Raw genomic sequence first — 19,959 nt, forward strand, 5'->3', positions numbered from 1 at the left:
CCCTGAATTCTTCTACTGGAATCAGTCCATAGATTAGCATTTGAGAAAGACAGTTTTGCCTCTATCTGTAGGACAAGGACCCACATGAGAAAAGACTCTAAAAAAGAGTGGATATGTAAGTATAACTGATTCACTTTGCTGTACTGCAGAAAGTAACAACATTGTAAATCAACTATAAGCCAATAAAAAATTAAAATTTTTAAAATAAAAATAAGATTCTAAAATAATTAAAATAAAATGTTAAAATAATTAAAATAAAAATATTCTTAATGGTAATAATTTAAAGTTTCAATTATACTTATTACAAGTATATTACAAGAGCAGATAAAATCCACTTCTAAAAGACTGAAAATAGGGAATGTTAGGATATTTTCAAAGAAATAAATTTTATTTCCAAACTGCTTAGAATAACTAGCCGTGAGAATATAAACTACGGATTGCTAGAAGTCAATATAATTACATTTCATAACAAAAAACAATTTACAAGATTTTGTATTTACATTTTTAATAAGTGAATCTATTTTTGCTTTGCAAGCTTGCTCCTTCTAGTAGATTAAATATTAGCTTTATAATCTTTCTTAATCTTAATTTAGTTTTTATATCCTTTTCATCTCTAAGGAATAAAAGATAAACTTCAATCCAGCCTATAATAAAAGATCATAAATTCTTTTTTTTTTAAGATCATAAATTCTAAATAAGTGTTGTCTGAACTAACTTGGTTTTGCTACATAATCTTCTGACTTGCAAAAAATTTATATTAAGAAAAATGCTTACCATATGATCAGTTACCTTAAACAAGTAAATTGTCACTAATTCTATTTGTTAGGAAATTCAGGCTATTAATCTGTATTTGTGCTTAGCTCATTTTTAGGCAGTACTTGTATTTTAAGTAAATATATGAGTTAAATTTATCTGTTTTGAAAGTCATGTCTCCTGTCCTTGCCTTAGTGAGAACAAAGCCTCTCATCTTATTTCTCGACTTTCCATCCCCAAAGCCCAAACTGATTTTAATTCAATGTGATAATAAGCTCCATGAAGATAGAAAACTGTGTGTCCTGGTTACACTTTACCCCTAACTCCAAGCTCAGGGCCTAAACAGGAGATATAGTTGATAGACATTTATTTATTTACTTATTTATTAATAAGAATCATCTTCCCTTTATAACCCCAGGAAAACTCAATTTTACCCAGATTTATCTAAACGTATAGCCATCTACTTCAGCCAGTATAGGAAGAAGCGCACATGGACAGAAAGCATTTTTTAATAGTTGTCTACCAATCAACCTAAGTATAAAGATCATTACTTGATGTTCAGTAAAAGAATTTTGATGTCATCATCAGTTGTGTCAAATTACACAAGTAAAACCCCCAAAGGAGAGTCTTGCCCTGGCTCTGGAACTACTATAGGGGCTCAGACATCAGAACCCCTGATGAGAACATCAGTTCTCATCACTCAAAATTCCCTTAAAATGACCTGACAGAGGAGCCAACCACATGTTAAAGCCAATTTAAAGCACTTGTAAAAACTAATATGTTAGCTCTACTGTAACAGTCCATTTAATAAAATGGACAGAATACTGTCTCAAAACTATGACTGGTTCAGTAAGACTGGCTCTAATGGCCAGTAGTAACGCAAGAGAGGCAAACGTGAATGGAGCATTTATTTAAAGTCAGGCATTGTGCTAAGCATTTTATCTAATCTCATCAAAGCCTCATGACAACTGACTAATGGAACAATTGACGAACTTCATTTTACAGGAGAAAAGGAGGAATCTGACTTATGTAACTTGTGTATGCTCTGTGCATATACTACACCATTTTATATAATGGACTTGAGTATCCTTGGATGTGGGTATCCACAGATGGTCCTGGAACTAATCCCCTACGAATACTAAGGGATGACTGTATTAAGCAATTTGAAGCTAGTGTTTGAAAACAAAAATACCATGATTTATTCATCCAAAGTTCAGATTATATCCTTGTATATGAGACAGAAAGCACTTCATATTTGAATACAAACTTCCTTTGCCTTTTGTACATACATACAGTTAATAATAAGACCACACCAAATTAATCACCTAGAAAGCTAATATACCCTAACATGACTAGTTTTTATCAAGCCACTTAAAACTCTAACAAAGCTATCATCTGCACCTCAATTACAGACTAGGAAAGATAAACAATCTGCTCGTGGGAAAAAAGGCATCTGACTCTTGGCCTATGGTAGGCATGAGTGAATGAATGAATGAGGAAGAGAGTGCAATGTATGAGGGAGAAGGATCTTTACAAACTCGGACTTTTTATTGGTCTTAAACGTGTTCTGAGAGCAAACATCATTTTAAACTTGGAAAGTCATGTTAGTACCGATAATCTCTGAAATTTGGACACAGTGAAGCCCAAAACATATAAAGAGCTTTGCTGATAAAAGAGGAAAGATCCCACAGTTTAATCTTTAACTCTTTGAAATAAAGTATAGCCTCTTGTAAAGGAACTATCAGAAAATTCAGATGTGATAGATGATAGCGAGTGTTTGTATCAGTTGCTGTGGTGTCAGAGCAGCTGCCTGGATACCTTTATCCTGTGGTGAACAGTGAGGTGTCACTGACAACTTTGCTGAAGCTTATAGCTTCCTCTGTAACTACGGACAATAACAATACTATTGAGCACCTAGCACATCCCTAGTTTACAAATGACAGGACCGAAGCTCAGAGGCACTGACTGGTCCAGGCTCACATAGCCTGAAAGAGATGAATTCAAACCTGTGTCTAACTCAAAGCCCAGGCTCCTTCTGCTAGTCCAGGTTGCCTCTTTCTGTGTTACAGAAATCTAAGGAGGCTTGATCTAAAGATCTGGCAGGAAAGTAATGATTTTCTATGAGTAATGGTAAGAAAGCAATGTATACAACTGATTTATTACAATGGTGGAATTAGAGTTGGATATTTACTGTTCTTTACTATTCTGCAGAGGAGATTTTAATGCCATTTATGTAAGATTAGATAATTCATTACAATTAATTCATGAGTTCTTATAATCTTTCCATTTTTATTTTTATACCCCCCTGGTGCTGAGTCATAATATGCTGGATTATACTTAGTCTCTGCCTGTGCATAAGCATCTGTTGAGGAGTTCTTGGGTGGCATTATTTACATTTTCTTATAAAGCCTGTTTGATAACATGCTGACTTCACAGACATTGAATCACCATACTTGGCTCTTGCATGATTTAACATTAAATCATTACGCAGAGCACTTCTTGTAGAGGAAATTATAAACTCAGCCATAGCATGTGCTGTCTCCTGAATTATAAAAGCATACTCAACAACACTCAAAATCAAACTTAAGGTTTGATTGGGGAATCTAAAAAAAAAAATGATACAAATGAACTTACTTACAAAACAGAAAGAGACTCACAGACTTAGAGAACGAACTTATGGTTGCCAGGGGCAGGTGGGGAAAGGATAGTTAGGGAGTTTGGGACGGTCATGTACACACTGCTATATTTAAAATGAATAACCAACAAGGATCTATAGTGTAGCACATGGAACTCAATGGTATGTGGCAGCCTGGGTGGGAGGGGGGTTTGAGGGAGAATGGATATCTTTGTATGTATGACTGAGCCCCTGCGCTGTTCACCTCAAACTATTACAACATGATTAATCAGCTATACCCCAATACAAAATAAAAAGTTCAAAAGGAAAAAAATATACTTGATTAGCATTAAATCTACTTACTTGGGACTTCCCTGGTGGTCTAGGGGTTAAGAATCCACCTTCCAATGCAGGGGATGTAGGTTCGATCCCAGTGGGGGAACTAAGATCCCACATGCTACAGGGCAACTAAGCCCCCGACACAACTAGAGAAAGCCCACGCACTACAACAAAAACCCAGTGCACCCAGAAACAAAAAAATACTACTTACTATTATCACTTGAGGAAGGTTGACTCACATAAAGCATAAGATAAAGGTGAGGGGATTCAAATTAAGATGTGAAAACTTCCTGCTCCCCAAAGTACTCATTTTAACTGAAATTCTCCATTATAGTCTCTGACCAGTGACGCAGAGTTTATTGGTTCCTAAAGATGTGGAAGACCGGTGTAGTCTCCCCAGGGGAAATTTTGGAAGGGGGCTGATTGTCACAATCAGTTCAGTTCAGTCACTCAGTCATGTCTGACTCTGCGACCCCATGGACTGCAGCACACCAGGCCTCCCTGTCCATCGCCAACTCCCGGAGTTTACTCAAATTTATGTCATTGAGTCAGTGATGCCATCCAACCATCTCATCCTCTGCCATCCTCTTCTCCTCCTGCCTTCAATCTCTCCCAGCATCAGGTTCTTTTCCAGTGAGTCATTTCTTCACATCAGGTGGCCAAAGTATTGGGAGTTTCAGCTTCAGCATCAGTTGTCACAATGACTGACACTAAACAGGTAATAGGAAGCTAATTATTGATGCATTCTTTAGCAACATAAGAATGGCACATACACAGCTCCTCATCCACCAGACATTTCAGTCATACTGCAGCAATGAGAGGGGCTTCCCAGTTGGCTCCGTGGTAAAGAATCCACCTGCCAAGTAGGAGAGGTAGGTTCAATCCCTGGGTTGGGAAGATCCCCTGAAGAAGAAAATGGTGACCCACTCTAGTATTCTCACCTGGGAAATCCCATAGACAGAGGAGCCTGGCCAGTTACAGTCCATGGGGTCACAAGAGAGTTGAACATGACTAAACAACAACAGCAATGAAAGAGCTTCACATCATGCAGGGGTTAGATGTGGAAGGTGAGTAGGAAATCAAGGGATTTCTTTAATACCTTATTACCACTCCTTTATTTCATTAGGAAAATGTTGACGATGGCCGAGCAAGCATCTATCAATCCGTTGTCACCAACACCAGCAAAGAAATGTCCTGTTTCAGTGACTTTCCAATGCCTGACGATTTTCCAAACTTCCTGCACAATTCTAAAGTCCTGGAATATTTCAGAATCTTTGCCAAGAAGTTTGATCTACTAAAGTATATTCAGTTCCAGGTATTGTATTTGGGGTAGGGGGGAGGGAAACAGCACGATAGAAAACTCGAAAAGTAATGTCATTACCCGTGATATTATAGGCTATATGCATAAACAGAAGAAAGACATTTGTCAAAATTAAGGCTTGAATGATATTGACAGTGAAACTGCATTTAAATTAGTATCTGTAACCACTGAAGACGACTAGCCTCATTTCCTTTGAAAGGGTATATGAAAACAAAAGTTATGTTGTTTTATTTTCTTACCTTCTCCATAGAAATGGATTATCTTAGAAAATGGATTAGATAAACCCACAGCTCCCCATTCATCTCAGAACACTATAGAGACCACTCTTGTTAATTTTTGATGCATTCTTTAGCAACATAAGAATGGCCAGATAATTCTGAAATGCAATTATAACTACCTTTCCCTTGTTTTCTCAAAAAAAATAATCAACAACAAAAAACCAATATCCTCATTAAACATCCTAAATTTGTATCAATAACCTACACTCTGAAAACCAGTAACTGTGTCTAGGAAATAAATTATAGCACTGAATAAATATTAGTAGAACTTATTTTTTAATACATTTCATTTTCTCAGTAATTTTAGTTTTACTATAGATTTGTATTACATTAATTTGGAATAATTGATTTAGTGGACATAAACATATGCAAATACCATGAAACTATTTCAGTCTATCTAATGTAGAGTTCCTCCAGTTTCTTCTTCTTTTGTTTATCATTTTACTGATGTTGTTTTCTGGAGATTGGAGAGGGCTTAAGAAAACTCACTCCCATTTATTGATCTCTGAATTGGTATAAGCCATAAGATGCAAGAACTCAATTCAAACTATAAAAGGACATGTCCAGACTAAGTTCAGTATCAATACAGTGACCTCCCAGGAATGGGAAACCGCCAGGTTGCCTGAGAAGGAGTGAACTGGTTCAGGGCAGTTACATTTCTAATAACCTCCCCAGTGACAGTGAAGATTGGTCCTCGAACTACATTTTGAATAGTCAAGAATCCAGAGTACTTTAGTGAATATACCATGCTTAACTTCAAATTTGAAATCTTTCAACTGAAAATACCCAGACATTTTGTAGCCTTTTCACAACATTCCACATACATTTTTTAAAACTGTAAAAGCTTCAAAATTGCCAACACAGCATTTTGAAAAATATCTGAAATTTTCAAAAGCATGTATAAGGGGCTCAAACACTTGCCAGCAAGAAGGAAGCATACCATTCACCTGAAAAGCTTCACTTCCTTTGACATTGCTTCTTAAATACATCAAACACAACATTTATGTACCTTTTTAAAAATCCATAAACCTCCACACAGCAAACAACATTTACAAAAAATCAATAAACCAGTAAATTGTTTAATCCAAATGAGAGTATGAAATGTATTGCTAGCAAGACATTTTAAAAATAATAAATATGACAAGCCACAAATACTGAGCCCACATGCTGTAACTACTGAAGCCCACGCTTCTAGAGCCTCTGCTCTGCGGAGAAGCCCACACACTACATCTTTAAAAAAAAAAATGAGTGGATATGAATAGACAATTCACAAAGGAAGAAATGTTGTGCAAACGTAACAATGAATGTTACCAAAAAAATTCGCACTCACTAGTAAACAACAATATGCAAAATAAAGGATATGATGCAGACTTCTTTGGTGGCACAGTGGATAAGAATCCCTCTGCCAATGCAGGGGACACAGGTTTGATCCCTGGTCCGAGATGATTCCATATGCCACGGAGCACCTAAGCCCATCCACCACAATTATTGAGCCTGTGTGTTGCAAATACTGAGCCTGTGTGCCGTAACTACTGAAGCTCTCAAGTCCTAGAGACCATCTTCAGCAACAAGAGAAGCCACCTCAACATGAAGCCCATGCACCACAATAAAGAGTAGCCCCCACTCTGCAATGAGGGAAAGCCCGCAAGTAGCAATGAAGACCCAGCACAACCAAACTTTAAATTAATTTTTTTTAAAAAAAGCACATGATGCCTTTAATAAAATAAATAAATAAGAATAACTCACCATTCATGGAGTGCTGTCATTGTGCCAGGCGCTATGCATGGAATATATTCTCTAACACAGAGTCTGCACAGAGGTCAACACAAAAGTTTTGTGATAAATGCTGATTGTGTGATCACTTGAATGATGAACACGTATTTTGTATCTTGCCCAGACTTTTGCCATGATTTTCTAAGTCTCTCTCCTTATTCAGAGAGACTTAACGCTGGTTCCCACTGCTGAGTCAGGCCTCTCACACAAAGCAGTACATCCTTGGGAGCATGTGCCAAGGAAGAAGCAGCAGGGCGCACTTAGCAGTCTTTGCCTTAAGTGGCTTGAAATGGCTTCAAATGGAATCTCAATGGAGCCAGACATTGCACTCTACCCTTACCCACTCCCAGGCACTGGACAAGGCCCCTTTTATGCCAGAGTAATTCTCAATGATGCCTTCTCTGTGTTTGATTCCAGACAACCGTCCTCAGTGTGAAAAAACACCCGGATTTTGCAACCTCTGGCCAGTGGGTGGTTGTTACTGAGAACAACGGTAAGGAGCAAAGCGCTGTCTTTGACGGAGTCATGATCTGCAGCGGCCATCACGTCTTCCCTCATCTCCCACTGGAGTCATTTCCAGGTGAGGCCTGTGCAGAGCCCCGGCTTTTGGGAGTAGGTGTCCAGCTACTTAATGTTCAGGCTAGATTGACAGCAAAACTGGCTAGCTACTGCAACTCAGCATAATATTAAAATCAGGATAGAGCCAGAAAGATGAAAGATTCCAAATACCATCTTTGTTTCTTTTGAGCCCTCTGGGTCTTCATCATCAGAGTGCAGCCAAAGTTCAGCCTTCCCCAAAGTGACTAAATGTTACTCAGAATTTCAGAGAATTTTCACCCATCTTGGTTTTCTGTTGGAGAGATCCTTTCAGCCATGTACCTTACCTTACGACAGGGAAGCCTGGGGTGCTGCAGTCCATGGGGTTGCAAAGAGTCGGACAGGACTGAAGGGCTGAACAATAACAAAAGCTTACCCTGACCTTTTTCTATCCTGCCAAACACCTGTGACTTTGTTTCATTTTGGGGACTTCCACAGAGCCATGCCCACAGCCAGGGTTATTGGGGGTAGTTTCTGGACATCAGTACTCCAATAGGATAGTGATGGATGCCGGAAGTGCAGGGGAGGATGGCTCCTCCCAGGCCCCTCCGTAAGACAGCACACTTCCTTCCCAAGGCCTTTAGGAAAACATTTAATAGGGTGGTTCAGTCCAAGCCCCACATTATTCAAACCGCCTGAGGAGTTTTTAAAGTTCAAATGACCTTCAAAGATTCAATCGGTCTAGGGTAGGCCTAGGTCAATTACTTGTTCAAGTGATTTCAATATGCAAGCTGGACTGAGGCTCCCTGATCTAAAGCAATGAAACTTTCCAACAGAATCACCTAGAGGACTTTTAAAACCACAACTTTCTAGGCTCCACCCCTAGCATTTCCAGCTCTGTAGATCTAGGCTGAGAATTTGCATCTTTAACAAGTTCTCTGGGGATGCCAATACTGCTGGCCAAGGGACCAACACTTTGAGAACTCATATGATCTAAAGGAGAAGGAAATAGCAACCACTCCAGTGTTCTTACCTGGAAAATTCCATGGACAGAGGAGCCTGGCAGACTACAGTCCATGGAGCTGCAAAGAGTCTTATGCAACTGAGCACATGATCTAAAGGCTCTTTCAAGCAGCCCATCATCAAAGACAAATACTTTAATAAGGCCATGTTTTCCTGGGAAAAGACACAGATGTTTATCTTCAGAAAGGCCTGTCCATGGAAGCAATCTAGATGTCCATCGACAGATGAATGGATAAAGAAGCTGTGGCACATTCATACAAGGGCATATTTCTCAGCCATTAAAGTGAACACATTTGAGTCAGTTCTAATGAGGTGGATGAACTTAGAGCCTATTATACAGAGTGAAGTCAGAAAGAGAAAAACAAATATATAGTATATTAATACATATACATGGAATCTAGAAAGATGATACTGATGAACTCTATTTTCAGGGCAGCAATGGAGACATAGACATAGAGAACAGACTTGTTGATATGGGTTGGGGTGGGGGAAGGAGAGGGTGGAACGAATGGAGAGAGGAACATGGAAGCATATATGCTACCATCTGTAAAATGGATAGCCAGGGGGAATTTACTCTGTGACTCAGGGAACTCAAACTGGGACTCTGTGACAACCTAGAGGGGTAAAATGGGGTGGGAGATGGGAGGGAGGTTCAAGAGGGAGAGGATAAATGTATACCTATGGCTGATTCATATTGATGTATGGAAGAAATCAACACAATATTGCAAAGCAATTATCTTTCTGCTGCTGCTGCTGCTGCTGCTAAGTCGCTTCAGTCGTGTCCAACTCTGTGCCACCCCATCCCTGGGATTCTCCAGGCAAGAGTACTGAAGCGGGTTGCCATTGCCTTCTCCGAAGTATCCTTCAATTAAAAACAAATAAATTTTTTTAAAAAGGCTCTCCAAAGAAGACATACAGATGGCTAACAAACACATGAAAAGGTGCTCAACATTGCTCATTATTAGAGAAATGTAAATCAAAACCACAATGAGATATCACCTCACACTGGTCAGAATGGCCATCATCAAAAAGTCTACAACAATAAATGCTGGAGAGGGTATGAAGAAAAGGAAATGGTCTTGCACTGCTGGAGGAAGTGTAAATTGATACAGCCAGTATGGAAGACGGTATGGAGATTCCTTAAAAAATTAGGAATAAAATCACCGTATGACCCAGCAATCCCACTCCTAGGCATATACCCCGAGGAAACCAGGGTTGAAAAAGACACATGTATCCCATTGTTCACTGCAGCACTATTTACAATAGCTAGAACATGGAAGCAACCTAGACTGCTTGTCTAGGTTCATTGACAGATGAATGGACAAAGAAGCTATGGTACATATACACAATGGAATATTACTCGGCCACAAAAAGGAATGCATTTGAATCTGTTCTGATGAGGTGGATGAACCTAGAACCTATTATACAGAGTGAAGTGAGTCAGAAAGAGAAAGGTAAATATCATATTTTAACGCACATATACGGAATCTAGAAAAATGGTTTTGAAGAATTCATTTCATTACAATCATTAGCACTTAATAATATGTTTAAGAAACCTTCAAAAGAATATATGCTATGTGATTTTGAAGTATCATTGTATATTACAAAATAGGATGATGGATGGCTGGAAATCAATACCTGACTCTACTCTATCCATCAAAACCACCTGTCCTCTAGTAAACACCTAAGCTGCAACCTCTGAAATCAACTTTTTTGGTGCTGAACTATAGGCTTGGGCTTCCCTGATGGTTCAGATGGTAAACAATCCACCTATAATGCAAGAGACCTGGGTTCAATCCCTGGGTTGGGAAGATCCCTTGGAGAAGGAAATGGCTACCTACTCCAGTATTCTGGCCTGGAGAATCCATGGACTATATAGTCCAGAGGTCACAAAAAGTCAGACACGACTGAGTACCTTCCACTTCACTTCACCACGTGCTTAACCTAACATTTCTTACATGCTTCATACTTTGAGTTTGCCAGTTGGCCTTAATATTGTAACTTCCCTAAGAGGGGAAATAACAAAACAAATAATTGGTCCCAGAAAGGAAAAGCTGACAGGGCAGTTTTATTGAAATTAAGTTGACATAGTTCATGGATTTCTCTTTTCTTCACCCCAAAGGTATCCAGAAGTTCAAAGGCCAGTATTTCCATAGCCGCCAATACAAGCACCCAGAGGGATTTGAAAAGAAACGCATTTTGGTGATTGGAATAGGAAACTCAGCCTCAGATATTGCAGTTGAGTTGTGTAAGAAGGCTGCTCAGGTAAGATGCTCCCCGATTACCTTGTCTGCTGGAGGGGCGGAGGCGGGGGGGGTGGTAGGGGTTGGGGAGGAGAGGAAAAGGGAAGGGCATAGTAGAAAATCACAGCCATATAACCAAGGCTCCATTACTTAATAATTGGTTGATTAGTTGGTTGGTTGCCCAGTGTGGTATCATAGGAAATCTAGAAATCAGGAAGCCAGTCAATCTCCCAGCTTTGCCATTAATCAGCTGTGTAAACTAGAGCAAGTCATTTTACTTCTCTGGATGTCTCCTCACTTAAATTTGGATCAGACAACACTCAGCACAGGAGGCCTTGTTTCTACCCAGGGGCCTCTATGAGTTGACCTACTCATCTTTGGAAGAGTGCCTTTTAGAAATGTAATGCATATTGGAACTCTATTTGAAATGTAAATAATCCATAGTTCCCAAGAATCATTTAAAAAAAGAGAGAGATTAAATAGACAGTAAGACTCCCAAACAAGATCATAAATATTTAGGTGCTTCCTGAGGTCTTCTGACCACTGTTATCTTTGCACCTGTTCAGGAATGACACAGCCTAGCTGCCAGTGTCAAACATTACAAGATGCAGATGATGCTGACAGAGATGGCTGAGAATGGCAGTAACTAAATCCCTTTTGGAAGGACAGGCCTAGGCAAAGATGGGAAAATAGCTTGGGTTCCTCTCCCCACAGCAAGCCCTTTCAACATGGTCTGGATTCCAGGGGTTCTATCACTCCTACACTGGCCTCCTTAGCCTGGCATCTTCTGGCTCCTCAGGACTTACTGTGGCCATGTCTACCATTGCCAAAAGTGCCCTATCCTGAGACTCACACTGTCAGGACTTAGATGTTGTTGTCGTTTTTGGGTCGCTCAGACCGTATTTGGTCGTATTTGACTCTGTGACCCCATGGACTATAGTCCTCCAGGCTCCTCTGTCCATGGGATTTCCCAGGCAAAAATACTAGAGTGGATTGCCATTTCCTTATTCAGGGGATCTTACTGGACCAGGAATCTAACATGTATTTCCTGCACTGGCAGGCACTGGTTCATACCACTGAGCCACCAAAGAAGCCCCAGGGCTCAGATGCCCAGTAGCAAATGTGATAAACATACGTGGTGCTTCCCCAGCAGGTTGATGACGGGGTTCCACTGGGACCTGTCAGAGTTACCACCCTGAGGACAGAGCAGGTCATTAACACCAGAAAGAGTTGTACTAGACACAGGAGGTCCTCACCTTATTTATGAAAAGAAACCACTTTTCATTTTTCAAAGTTTTAAGGCCTTCATGTGAAGAACAAGTAAAGAGGCAGTAACTGTAAAGGCTCGGAGAAGAGCCAGCTCAGGTGGGGAAGGTACCAAGTTCAGTCCCCTTACTGTTTGGAAAATGTGACAAGCTTGAGGAAGGGAGTATGATGAAAAGAGCTGACCTAGCCATCAACTAAGTGAAGCTCCATACTAGACCACTACATGTTGCAGGTCAGTGATTTGGACTTAGAACAGTTGATCCAAAGATCTTAGATTGCAAGAGTCTATTTCCTCATATGGGCTTTGCCATGTAAAAGCCTGTCTATCATGCTAGATTCAATAATAAGTAAGCACCTTGGCTATATTTGTGTGCCTTCCAGCTCATTAATTTTTAAATAGTGTCTTTCCAACATTTATTAGATTAATAACATAATTGATCATTATGATAAAATATCTTACACAGAGCAATGCACTCTCAATCCTTCTTTGACAAGGCTTACCAGAGATTTTCTAGGAGCTATGTAGGTAAGAGTTAGAACCAAGTGCACCTGCGAAGCTTAAAATTACAGTCTAAACTCACCTTAGTCCTGAGTGTGCCCTGCTTCTTAAAGCAAGTTCATGTTCATAATGATATGACTTGTTCTACCACAGTCCAACCACCTACTCAAAATACTGTGTGATGGTGCTGAGTCATCCACACACCTTTCCACCAAAACCCAAATCTCTGATCCTTTGCCTGAAGTATGCATCTGATCCTAAATCCTCAGACCTATCACACTGCTACAGCTAGTGGAGCTAGCCAGATTAGACTCCCCTGCTGCAGGTATGGTGACAGAGAAAGATAGGGAATAAAATAGGCAGAGCTCCCAGTGTGAACATGGATTGATCCTAAGTGTGTTAGTCACTCAGTCATGTCCAGGTCTTTGCGACCCTATGGACTGTAGCCTACCAGGCTCCTCTGTCCATGGAATTCTCCAGGCAAGAATACTGAGGTGGATAGCCATTGTCTTCTCCAATGGATCTTCCAAATCCAGGGATCAAACCTAAGTCTCCTGCATTACAGGCCATTACAGGCAGGTTCTTTACCCACTGAGCCACCATAGAAGCCCTAAAGAAGAAGGGCAGAGGATAAGTAATGGAAAGAGACTGCATAGAAACATTTAAGTACATTACCTAATGCCTAGCCAAAGTATTGCCAAGCTAACAAAAGGATAGCAGCAGAAACAGTCAGGATGTTAAGTATATTACTACACACAGACCAACAATTCAACACCATTTTATATCAGTGCTACTTCACAAGTTAAGGAGTTGAGACCCAGAAAAATGTGTCTCCAAATACTGGCTCACTCCAGATATGTGGCACTACATGAAACTCCTCCAGCCTAAATTTACAAAATAATAATAGTTAGCAATACCTGTCATTGGCCAACCAACAGTTTCAGTCCTTTACATGTATCATCTCCTTTAATTGGTACAATAATTCTATGAAGTAGGTACTGCTACCACCCCTATTTTATGGAGAGAGACACAGAGAAGTTGAAGTAACTCACTCAAGGCAACACAGCTTGTAAGTAGTGAGGCTGGGAGTCAAACCCAGGTAGTCTGAATCCAGAGTCCTCAGTCTAGAATTCACAATCTTCAACTCTTAAGTCAATCAGTTCCTTACAAGGGAGTATTAACATGTTTATCAAGTCCTTGTACAATAGAACTCACAGAGTTCTGGCATGTAAAAGTACTGACATGCAAAATTTTAAGAAGCAAATCAAATATGCATTTGGTCAATGAAGAAGTAACAGTAAACAAGGTAAAATACACATTTGAAAAGAGATTTAAATGTACATCTTGAAAACTAGGGCAATATGAGTATACAAGGTAAAGAATACATCTGATATATACACAAACACACTACTAGATATAAAATAAAAGCCCATGTGTAAAATATATAATCAACAAGGAACTACTGTGTAGTACAGGGAAATATACTCTGTACTCTCTAATAACCTATATGGGAAAAGAATCTGAAAAGAATAAATATATGTATATATATATTAATATAACTGATTACCTCCTATATTAACTTCCATATAAAGTAATATCTATGAATAGCAAAGGTTATATTTTTAAACTCTGAGTTTTTGAAATAAATTCAAAGTTAAAAATCTGGCTTTTAGGCTGCAATCATACATATTTCCTGGATTATAATTGTATACCTTTGCTATAAAAACAACCTGGGTTGGATAGAAAAGTGAGAGGAGGGAAGAAGTATTGAACCACAATGCAAATGTAGATTTGTGGATTTTATGGTTGGTTTAGCCCAAAGATTTTCTCGGGTCTCCATGAAGTCCTCAAGACTATGGTAGTCTTCCTCTATCAGTGTAAATACCCCGGGGCACCACTTGTATGATAAAGCTGACCCAGAACAGTGAAAACTAGAAGACCCTTCACTTTGAAGTCAATCATCTTTAAGACAAAGCATTTCAGCCAGTTCTGGGGCCATACATGTGATATATTATCTACACAGTGGGTTCCTCCCAAAAAAAGATGATGCCCTAATATGAACTGCATTCCTTTTTGCTCACTAGGTGTTTATCAGCACCAGACATGGTTCCTGGGTCCTGAGTCGTATCTCTGAAGATGGCTATCCCTGGGACTTGACATTCCTCACCCGCTTTAGAGCCATGCTCTACAATATCTTGCCACGAATTGTTGTAAAATGGGCGATGGAAAAAGTGATGAGTCAATGGTTCAACCATGAAAATTATGGCCTTGTCCCTCAAAACAAGTAAAATTACTTTACTTTTTTATGGTATACTCATTGATAATCAGGGTTGTCAGAAGGGTTTCTCTTTGAAAAGAGCCAGATTGCTAACATGATAGTTCAAACTACAGCCTAACAGTGTGGGTATCGTACAGCTCCCAGATTTTGAATCCCAGATCCATTCTATATGCCTTTTGAAAAGTAAATATTTGAGAATATGAAGTATAAATATTAGAAGTTGCTCCAGAGAGTATAACTAGGATTGGGGGAGGACTTCCTAATACCCAGAGCTATCCAACATTGGAAAAGGCTGTTTCAAGAGATTGTGACCTTCCTTTCAGAGGGTGGGATGGGAAAACTGATCCAAATCCTACAGGAGCCCATTATCAAATAAAGAAAAATAAACATCCATATTGTTTGCTTGTATTCATAAGATCAGAGATGTATAACTTGGAGATTAACAGGCAATGAATATTTCTCAAAAGCCCCCCGTGAGAAGAACTCTTATGGTGTAGAGTTAGCAAAGTATAACAGGCTCCTTCCCCCCTCCCCCACCCCAAAAAAAGAACAGGAGAGCTTTGCAGTCTTTCAACAAATGCAATATGGCTGCTGTATTCTGAGATCTGATACATATGCCATGCAGTCTTTTTTTTTTAAGTGGTTCTCAAATCTAAAAGAAAAAGGAAATTCCAGACATATAACCAGACATTGCTCCACTATTCATGCTATCATGCTATCTGTGGATATTTGAGATAAAGAGATATCCCCAAACTTAATTCTATGCATTAATTTTCATACTAATCTCTTAATTAGTTTCAAAACTGATGGGAATTTAACAAATTTTTTTAACAAATTTTTTCTTCCTTACTTATGACCAGATAGAGATTAAATAAAACAGCAAGATAATTAAAGGTAGATAACATAAAGCAACAGTGGAGATATCAGCAGGATAATGACAATTGGAGTACTCAGGAATTGATCACAGACGTTGGCATTTTGCCTAAACCCTTAGGATGTCTCTTTTTTTGCAATGTGTTTTGCCCACATCACCTACATGCATGTTTTCCTTATTTGTTGAAGGAAGAGATATGTGACATGTGAATAAAGTCTCATGTGACATGAGAATAAAGTCTGAGAGTAAAGTTTGGGGTAGGCCAACTAGTCAAGTTAGAAAGTTTTACAGATATTTTAGAAACTACTTTTTTCTCAAATCCAACCCCATAAAATATTAACAGAGTTCAAAATGCCTCATTAAATGCTCCTTTCTGAGTGTTTTCTTCTGCGTGTTTCAGATACCTTTTAAAAGAGCCTGTCATAAATGATGACCTTCCAAGTCGTATACTCTATGGAGCCATCAAGGTGAAATCAAGAGTGAAAGAGCTCACAGAAACATCTGCCATCTTTGAAGATGGAACAGTGGAAGAGAACATTGACATCATTGTCTTTGCAACAGGATATACTGTCTCTTTTCCCTTCCTTGAAGATCTTGTTAAAGTAGAGAATAATATGGTCTCACTGTACAAATTCATCTTCCCTCCTCAACTGGAGAAGTCAACTCTTGCATGCATCGGTTTAATCCAGCCCCTAGGTCCCATTTTCCCAGCTATTGAACTTCAAGCTCGTTGGGTAACCAGAGTTTTCAAAGGTAAGTGAGTGAGTGAGCAGGCAGGTGAGTGGCTGAGGGTTTCACACTTGGTGGACTTTGCTAAAAACAAGTTTAGAAAAGGAAGTTGCCAAAAAAGTTTCCAACCTTGGCTGCTCTCACAAAACTGGCATCCTAAAAAGTTAGCAGAGAATTCAAAAAATAACAAATACTGGGATACAAGAATAAATATCCATAATCATTCCTTTAAAATATTAGAAAATTCAGAGAATTTCAATTGGCATAGTGTTAAGTACATATTACTTTTTGTTGGACTAATGAAAGAACAGTGAAGAAGGAAGACATCTATGACTCCAAGTTTTACCTATAAAATGTTTATAAGTTCCTTGGGATATGTGCAAATCAAGAGACCTAGGGCCTACTCCATACTTAATTCCAAATTAACTCTTAATATCTAAGCACCTCAACCTCACAGATCCCTACAAAGCTATAAAATGATTGAAATACTTCTCTCTGAGCATTGTGTAGCACTTTGCACTTCTCAGAAGACTGTTACTATCTCCCTGATCCCAGGGTTCAATTCAGCTAAACAAAAATTTATTGAGTTCAGCACAAGTTCAGCCCTGTGCTGGAACTTGGTGGCATAGAGACAAATTTAAATGGATCATTTCAAGATAATAAGACAAATGCTTTGTCAGAGGAATGCATGGAGTGTACAGAAAGAAGAGAAAGAGTGCTAGCAACAACAGAGTGGGGTTGAGGAAGGGCATGTGGTCAAGGAAGACTCCTAGATAGCTGGGTTTCCCAGGTGCAGAAAAAGGAACCCTTGAGTGAGAGCACAGAGGTGTGATATAGATGGAGAGTTACACGTTATCTGATATTCCTAGAACGTGGGGTGTGAGGCAGGGAGGGGTGAAAGATTCTTCTTAGAGAGCAAGGGACCAGAACAGAGGAACCTTTTGAGGCACACTAACGAGTTTGAATATAAAATATAGATCAGCTCTTTCTAATTTCTTGTTGTTGTTTAGTCTCTAAGTCATGTTCAACTCTTTTGCGCCTCTATGGACTGTACGCTGCCAGGCTTCTCTGTCCATGGGATTTCCCAGGCAAGAATACTGGAGTGGGTTGCCAGTTCCTTCTCCAAAAGATCTTCCCAATCCAGGGATCAAATCTGCGTCTCCTGCATTGTGGGAAAATTCTTTGTTACTGAGCCACCTGAAGCCCCTTCCCAAATTTAGCTGGTAGACCCAAAACCATCCAGTGGACCCTTAGGAGCCCTGATTAAGTCTGGCTTGAGGACCTAGAGTCTCCACTTAAGAAAGCTCTTCTGCCAGAGGACCCAGTGAAAGGTTCTAAGCAAAGACCAGATATTATCAGATTTACATTTTTGGTAGATTATTTCAGCATTAGTGTGAAAGATAGATTTGAAAGGTGAAAGGAATACAGCCCAGAGACCAGTGAGAAGGCTATGTAATTGTCTATACTAAAACATGATACAACCTCAGCCAGGCAAACAGACAATGTGGAGAAGAGAAATAGTTAAGAGTGAAACCAGCAGGACATAATGATCGGCTCCAAGAATAATTGAAGGAAGAGAGCAGAATCACAGGTGACTTGCAGATCTCAGGCAGTGGAAACTGGATTGAGAGCAGTGCTGGGACGAGGGGAGGCGTGTGGAAGAATGCAAGCCTGAGCAGGAGGACTTCAGTGATAAACTCAATTTTGGACTCATTGAATCTGAGATGTCTGATGACTAGCCATATCCAAGGAGTGTTACTTCTTCAGTCATGTCTGACTCTTTGCGACCCCATGGACTCTAGGCCACCAGCTTTCTCTGTCCATGGAATCCTCCAGGCAAGAATACTGGAGTGGGGAGCCATTCCCTTCTCCAAGGGATCTTCCTGACCCATGGATCAAACCTGGATCTCCTGCACTGCAGGCAGATTCTTGACTATCTGAGCCCCTAGGGAGCCAAAAAAAGTGAAAAAAGTATTAGTTGCTCAGTCATGTGCAATTATATGCAACCACATGGACTGTAGCCTGTCAGAGAAACTGACCATTTTCCAGCATGTCTGACGCTCCAGGGACACTTGTGACACAGATGGCCTCCCAAGAACACAGTGATGACTCACATCAATCTTTCTCCATCCCCACTGCCCCACCTAGTTTGTGCCACTCTCCCTCACCTGGTTTACTTCACAGCCTCTTAACTGGTCTTCCTGCCTCTACACTCACCTCCCTGGAACCCATTTTCCAAAATTCAACACCTAGGAAAATCTTTCCAAAAGGCAAACCTGATCAGGTCACTTCCCAAGGCTTCCCACCACCCTCAGAATGGAGCTCACGCCACCTGGCAGAGCTCCCTGGCTTCATAGGCTCACTTTCCCACTCCAGCTTCCTCTCTTACCACCACCACCCCACCTCAGAGTCCATGGTGTAGTCTGGTGAATCCTGGGCAACATCACACAGAACTCAATGTGAGTGGCACACCCTGGAGTTCAACAGCACAGCCTCCCTGACTGGCTTAACATGGGTCAGTGGCCAAAATTTACATGTAAGAATCAATTACTAGATAAAGTAATGATACTGATCCAAACCTACCGCTCAACCAGCCTTTTATTTTCTAGGCTTATGTACCTTGCCCTCAGAGAGAACTATGATGGAAGACATTATCAAGAGGAATAAAAAAAGAATTGACTGGTAAGAATTTTTTTTAATTCTTTACATAGAACAGTATTGAACTGCTCACAAGAATCACCTAGCTGCTTCTTAAAAATGCAGAGTCCTGGGACATAACCCAGACCAACTGAATCAAAATTTCTGGATGAGACTGGAAATTCATATTTTTGTGTTCTTCCAAGGTGATTCTTATATATGCTAGTTTAAGATCCAACTACTTAAAAATAGTCATTTCACCAAACGAGAACATTTTTCCTTGACATATTTTCATTTGTTTTGTATGATGCCTGTGTTAGATTCTATATCTTCTCACACTCTGTGGTGAAGAGAAAATGGGATGGGGCAATGGTGGTGACAGTAGCCCCGAGTATCTCTGGAAAGTTAGCTGGGGGAACTCCCATCAAAGCAAATTAGAAAGGAGTTGGCATGGAATGAAAGTCAAGGATTTATACTTTGTGACACAGTAGAATCCATAAGTGATCTTAAGGATCCATTAAGAATCCATTCCATAAGGAATCCACTAAATTCCATAAGTGATTAAGTACATTGGAAGGTTTACTCTGGGGCCTTACATCACATGTAGGGATTATCTCACTTTAAAGCTCTAATTCATCTATTACATTCCAACCAGAGTGCCAGATACTTTAACAATTTAACTAGAAAATATTAAGCATCTCTTCTGTGCAAGACACCAAGCTACACTTGCATCTGTAATCTGGTGAATCTTTGCAACAATCCTGACTAGTTTTACTTGCCAGAAGATTTATAGCT

General features: G+C 39.8%; 1 protein-coding gene across 3 annotated transcripts in view; it reads left to right on the forward strand.

Moving 5' to 3' along the window:
- Positions 1–19,959, forward strand: part of LOC122708080 (dimethylaniline monooxygenase [N-oxide-forming] 2-like) — a 34,607-nt gene that overhangs the window by 13,867 nt on the left and 781 nt on the right. For all 3 annotated transcript variants that reach the window (XM_043924191.1, XM_043924189.1, XM_043924190.1), the window contains 6 exons: positions 4,833–5,021; positions 7,496–7,658; positions 10,761–10,903; positions 14,731–14,930; positions 16,199–16,551; positions 19,137–19,209. In XM_043924191.1, coding sequence (XP_043780126.1) covers positions 4,896–5,021; positions 7,496–7,658; positions 10,761–10,903; positions 14,731–14,930; positions 16,199–16,551; positions 19,137–19,209 — 1,058 coding nt within the window. In that variant the 5' untranslated portion in view covers positions 4,833–4,895. The remainder of the gene's footprint in view (positions 1–4,832; positions 5,022–7,495; positions 7,659–10,760; positions 10,904–14,730; positions 14,931–16,198; positions 16,552–19,136; positions 19,210–19,959) is intronic.

The sequence above is a fragment of the Cervus elaphus genome, chromosome 14 (genome assembly GCF_910594005.1).
Source record: "Cervus elaphus chromosome 14, mCerEla1.1, whole genome shotgun sequence".
In the NCBI taxonomy this organism is placed as follows: Eukaryota; Metazoa; Chordata; class Mammalia; order Artiodactyla; family Cervidae; genus Cervus; species Cervus elaphus.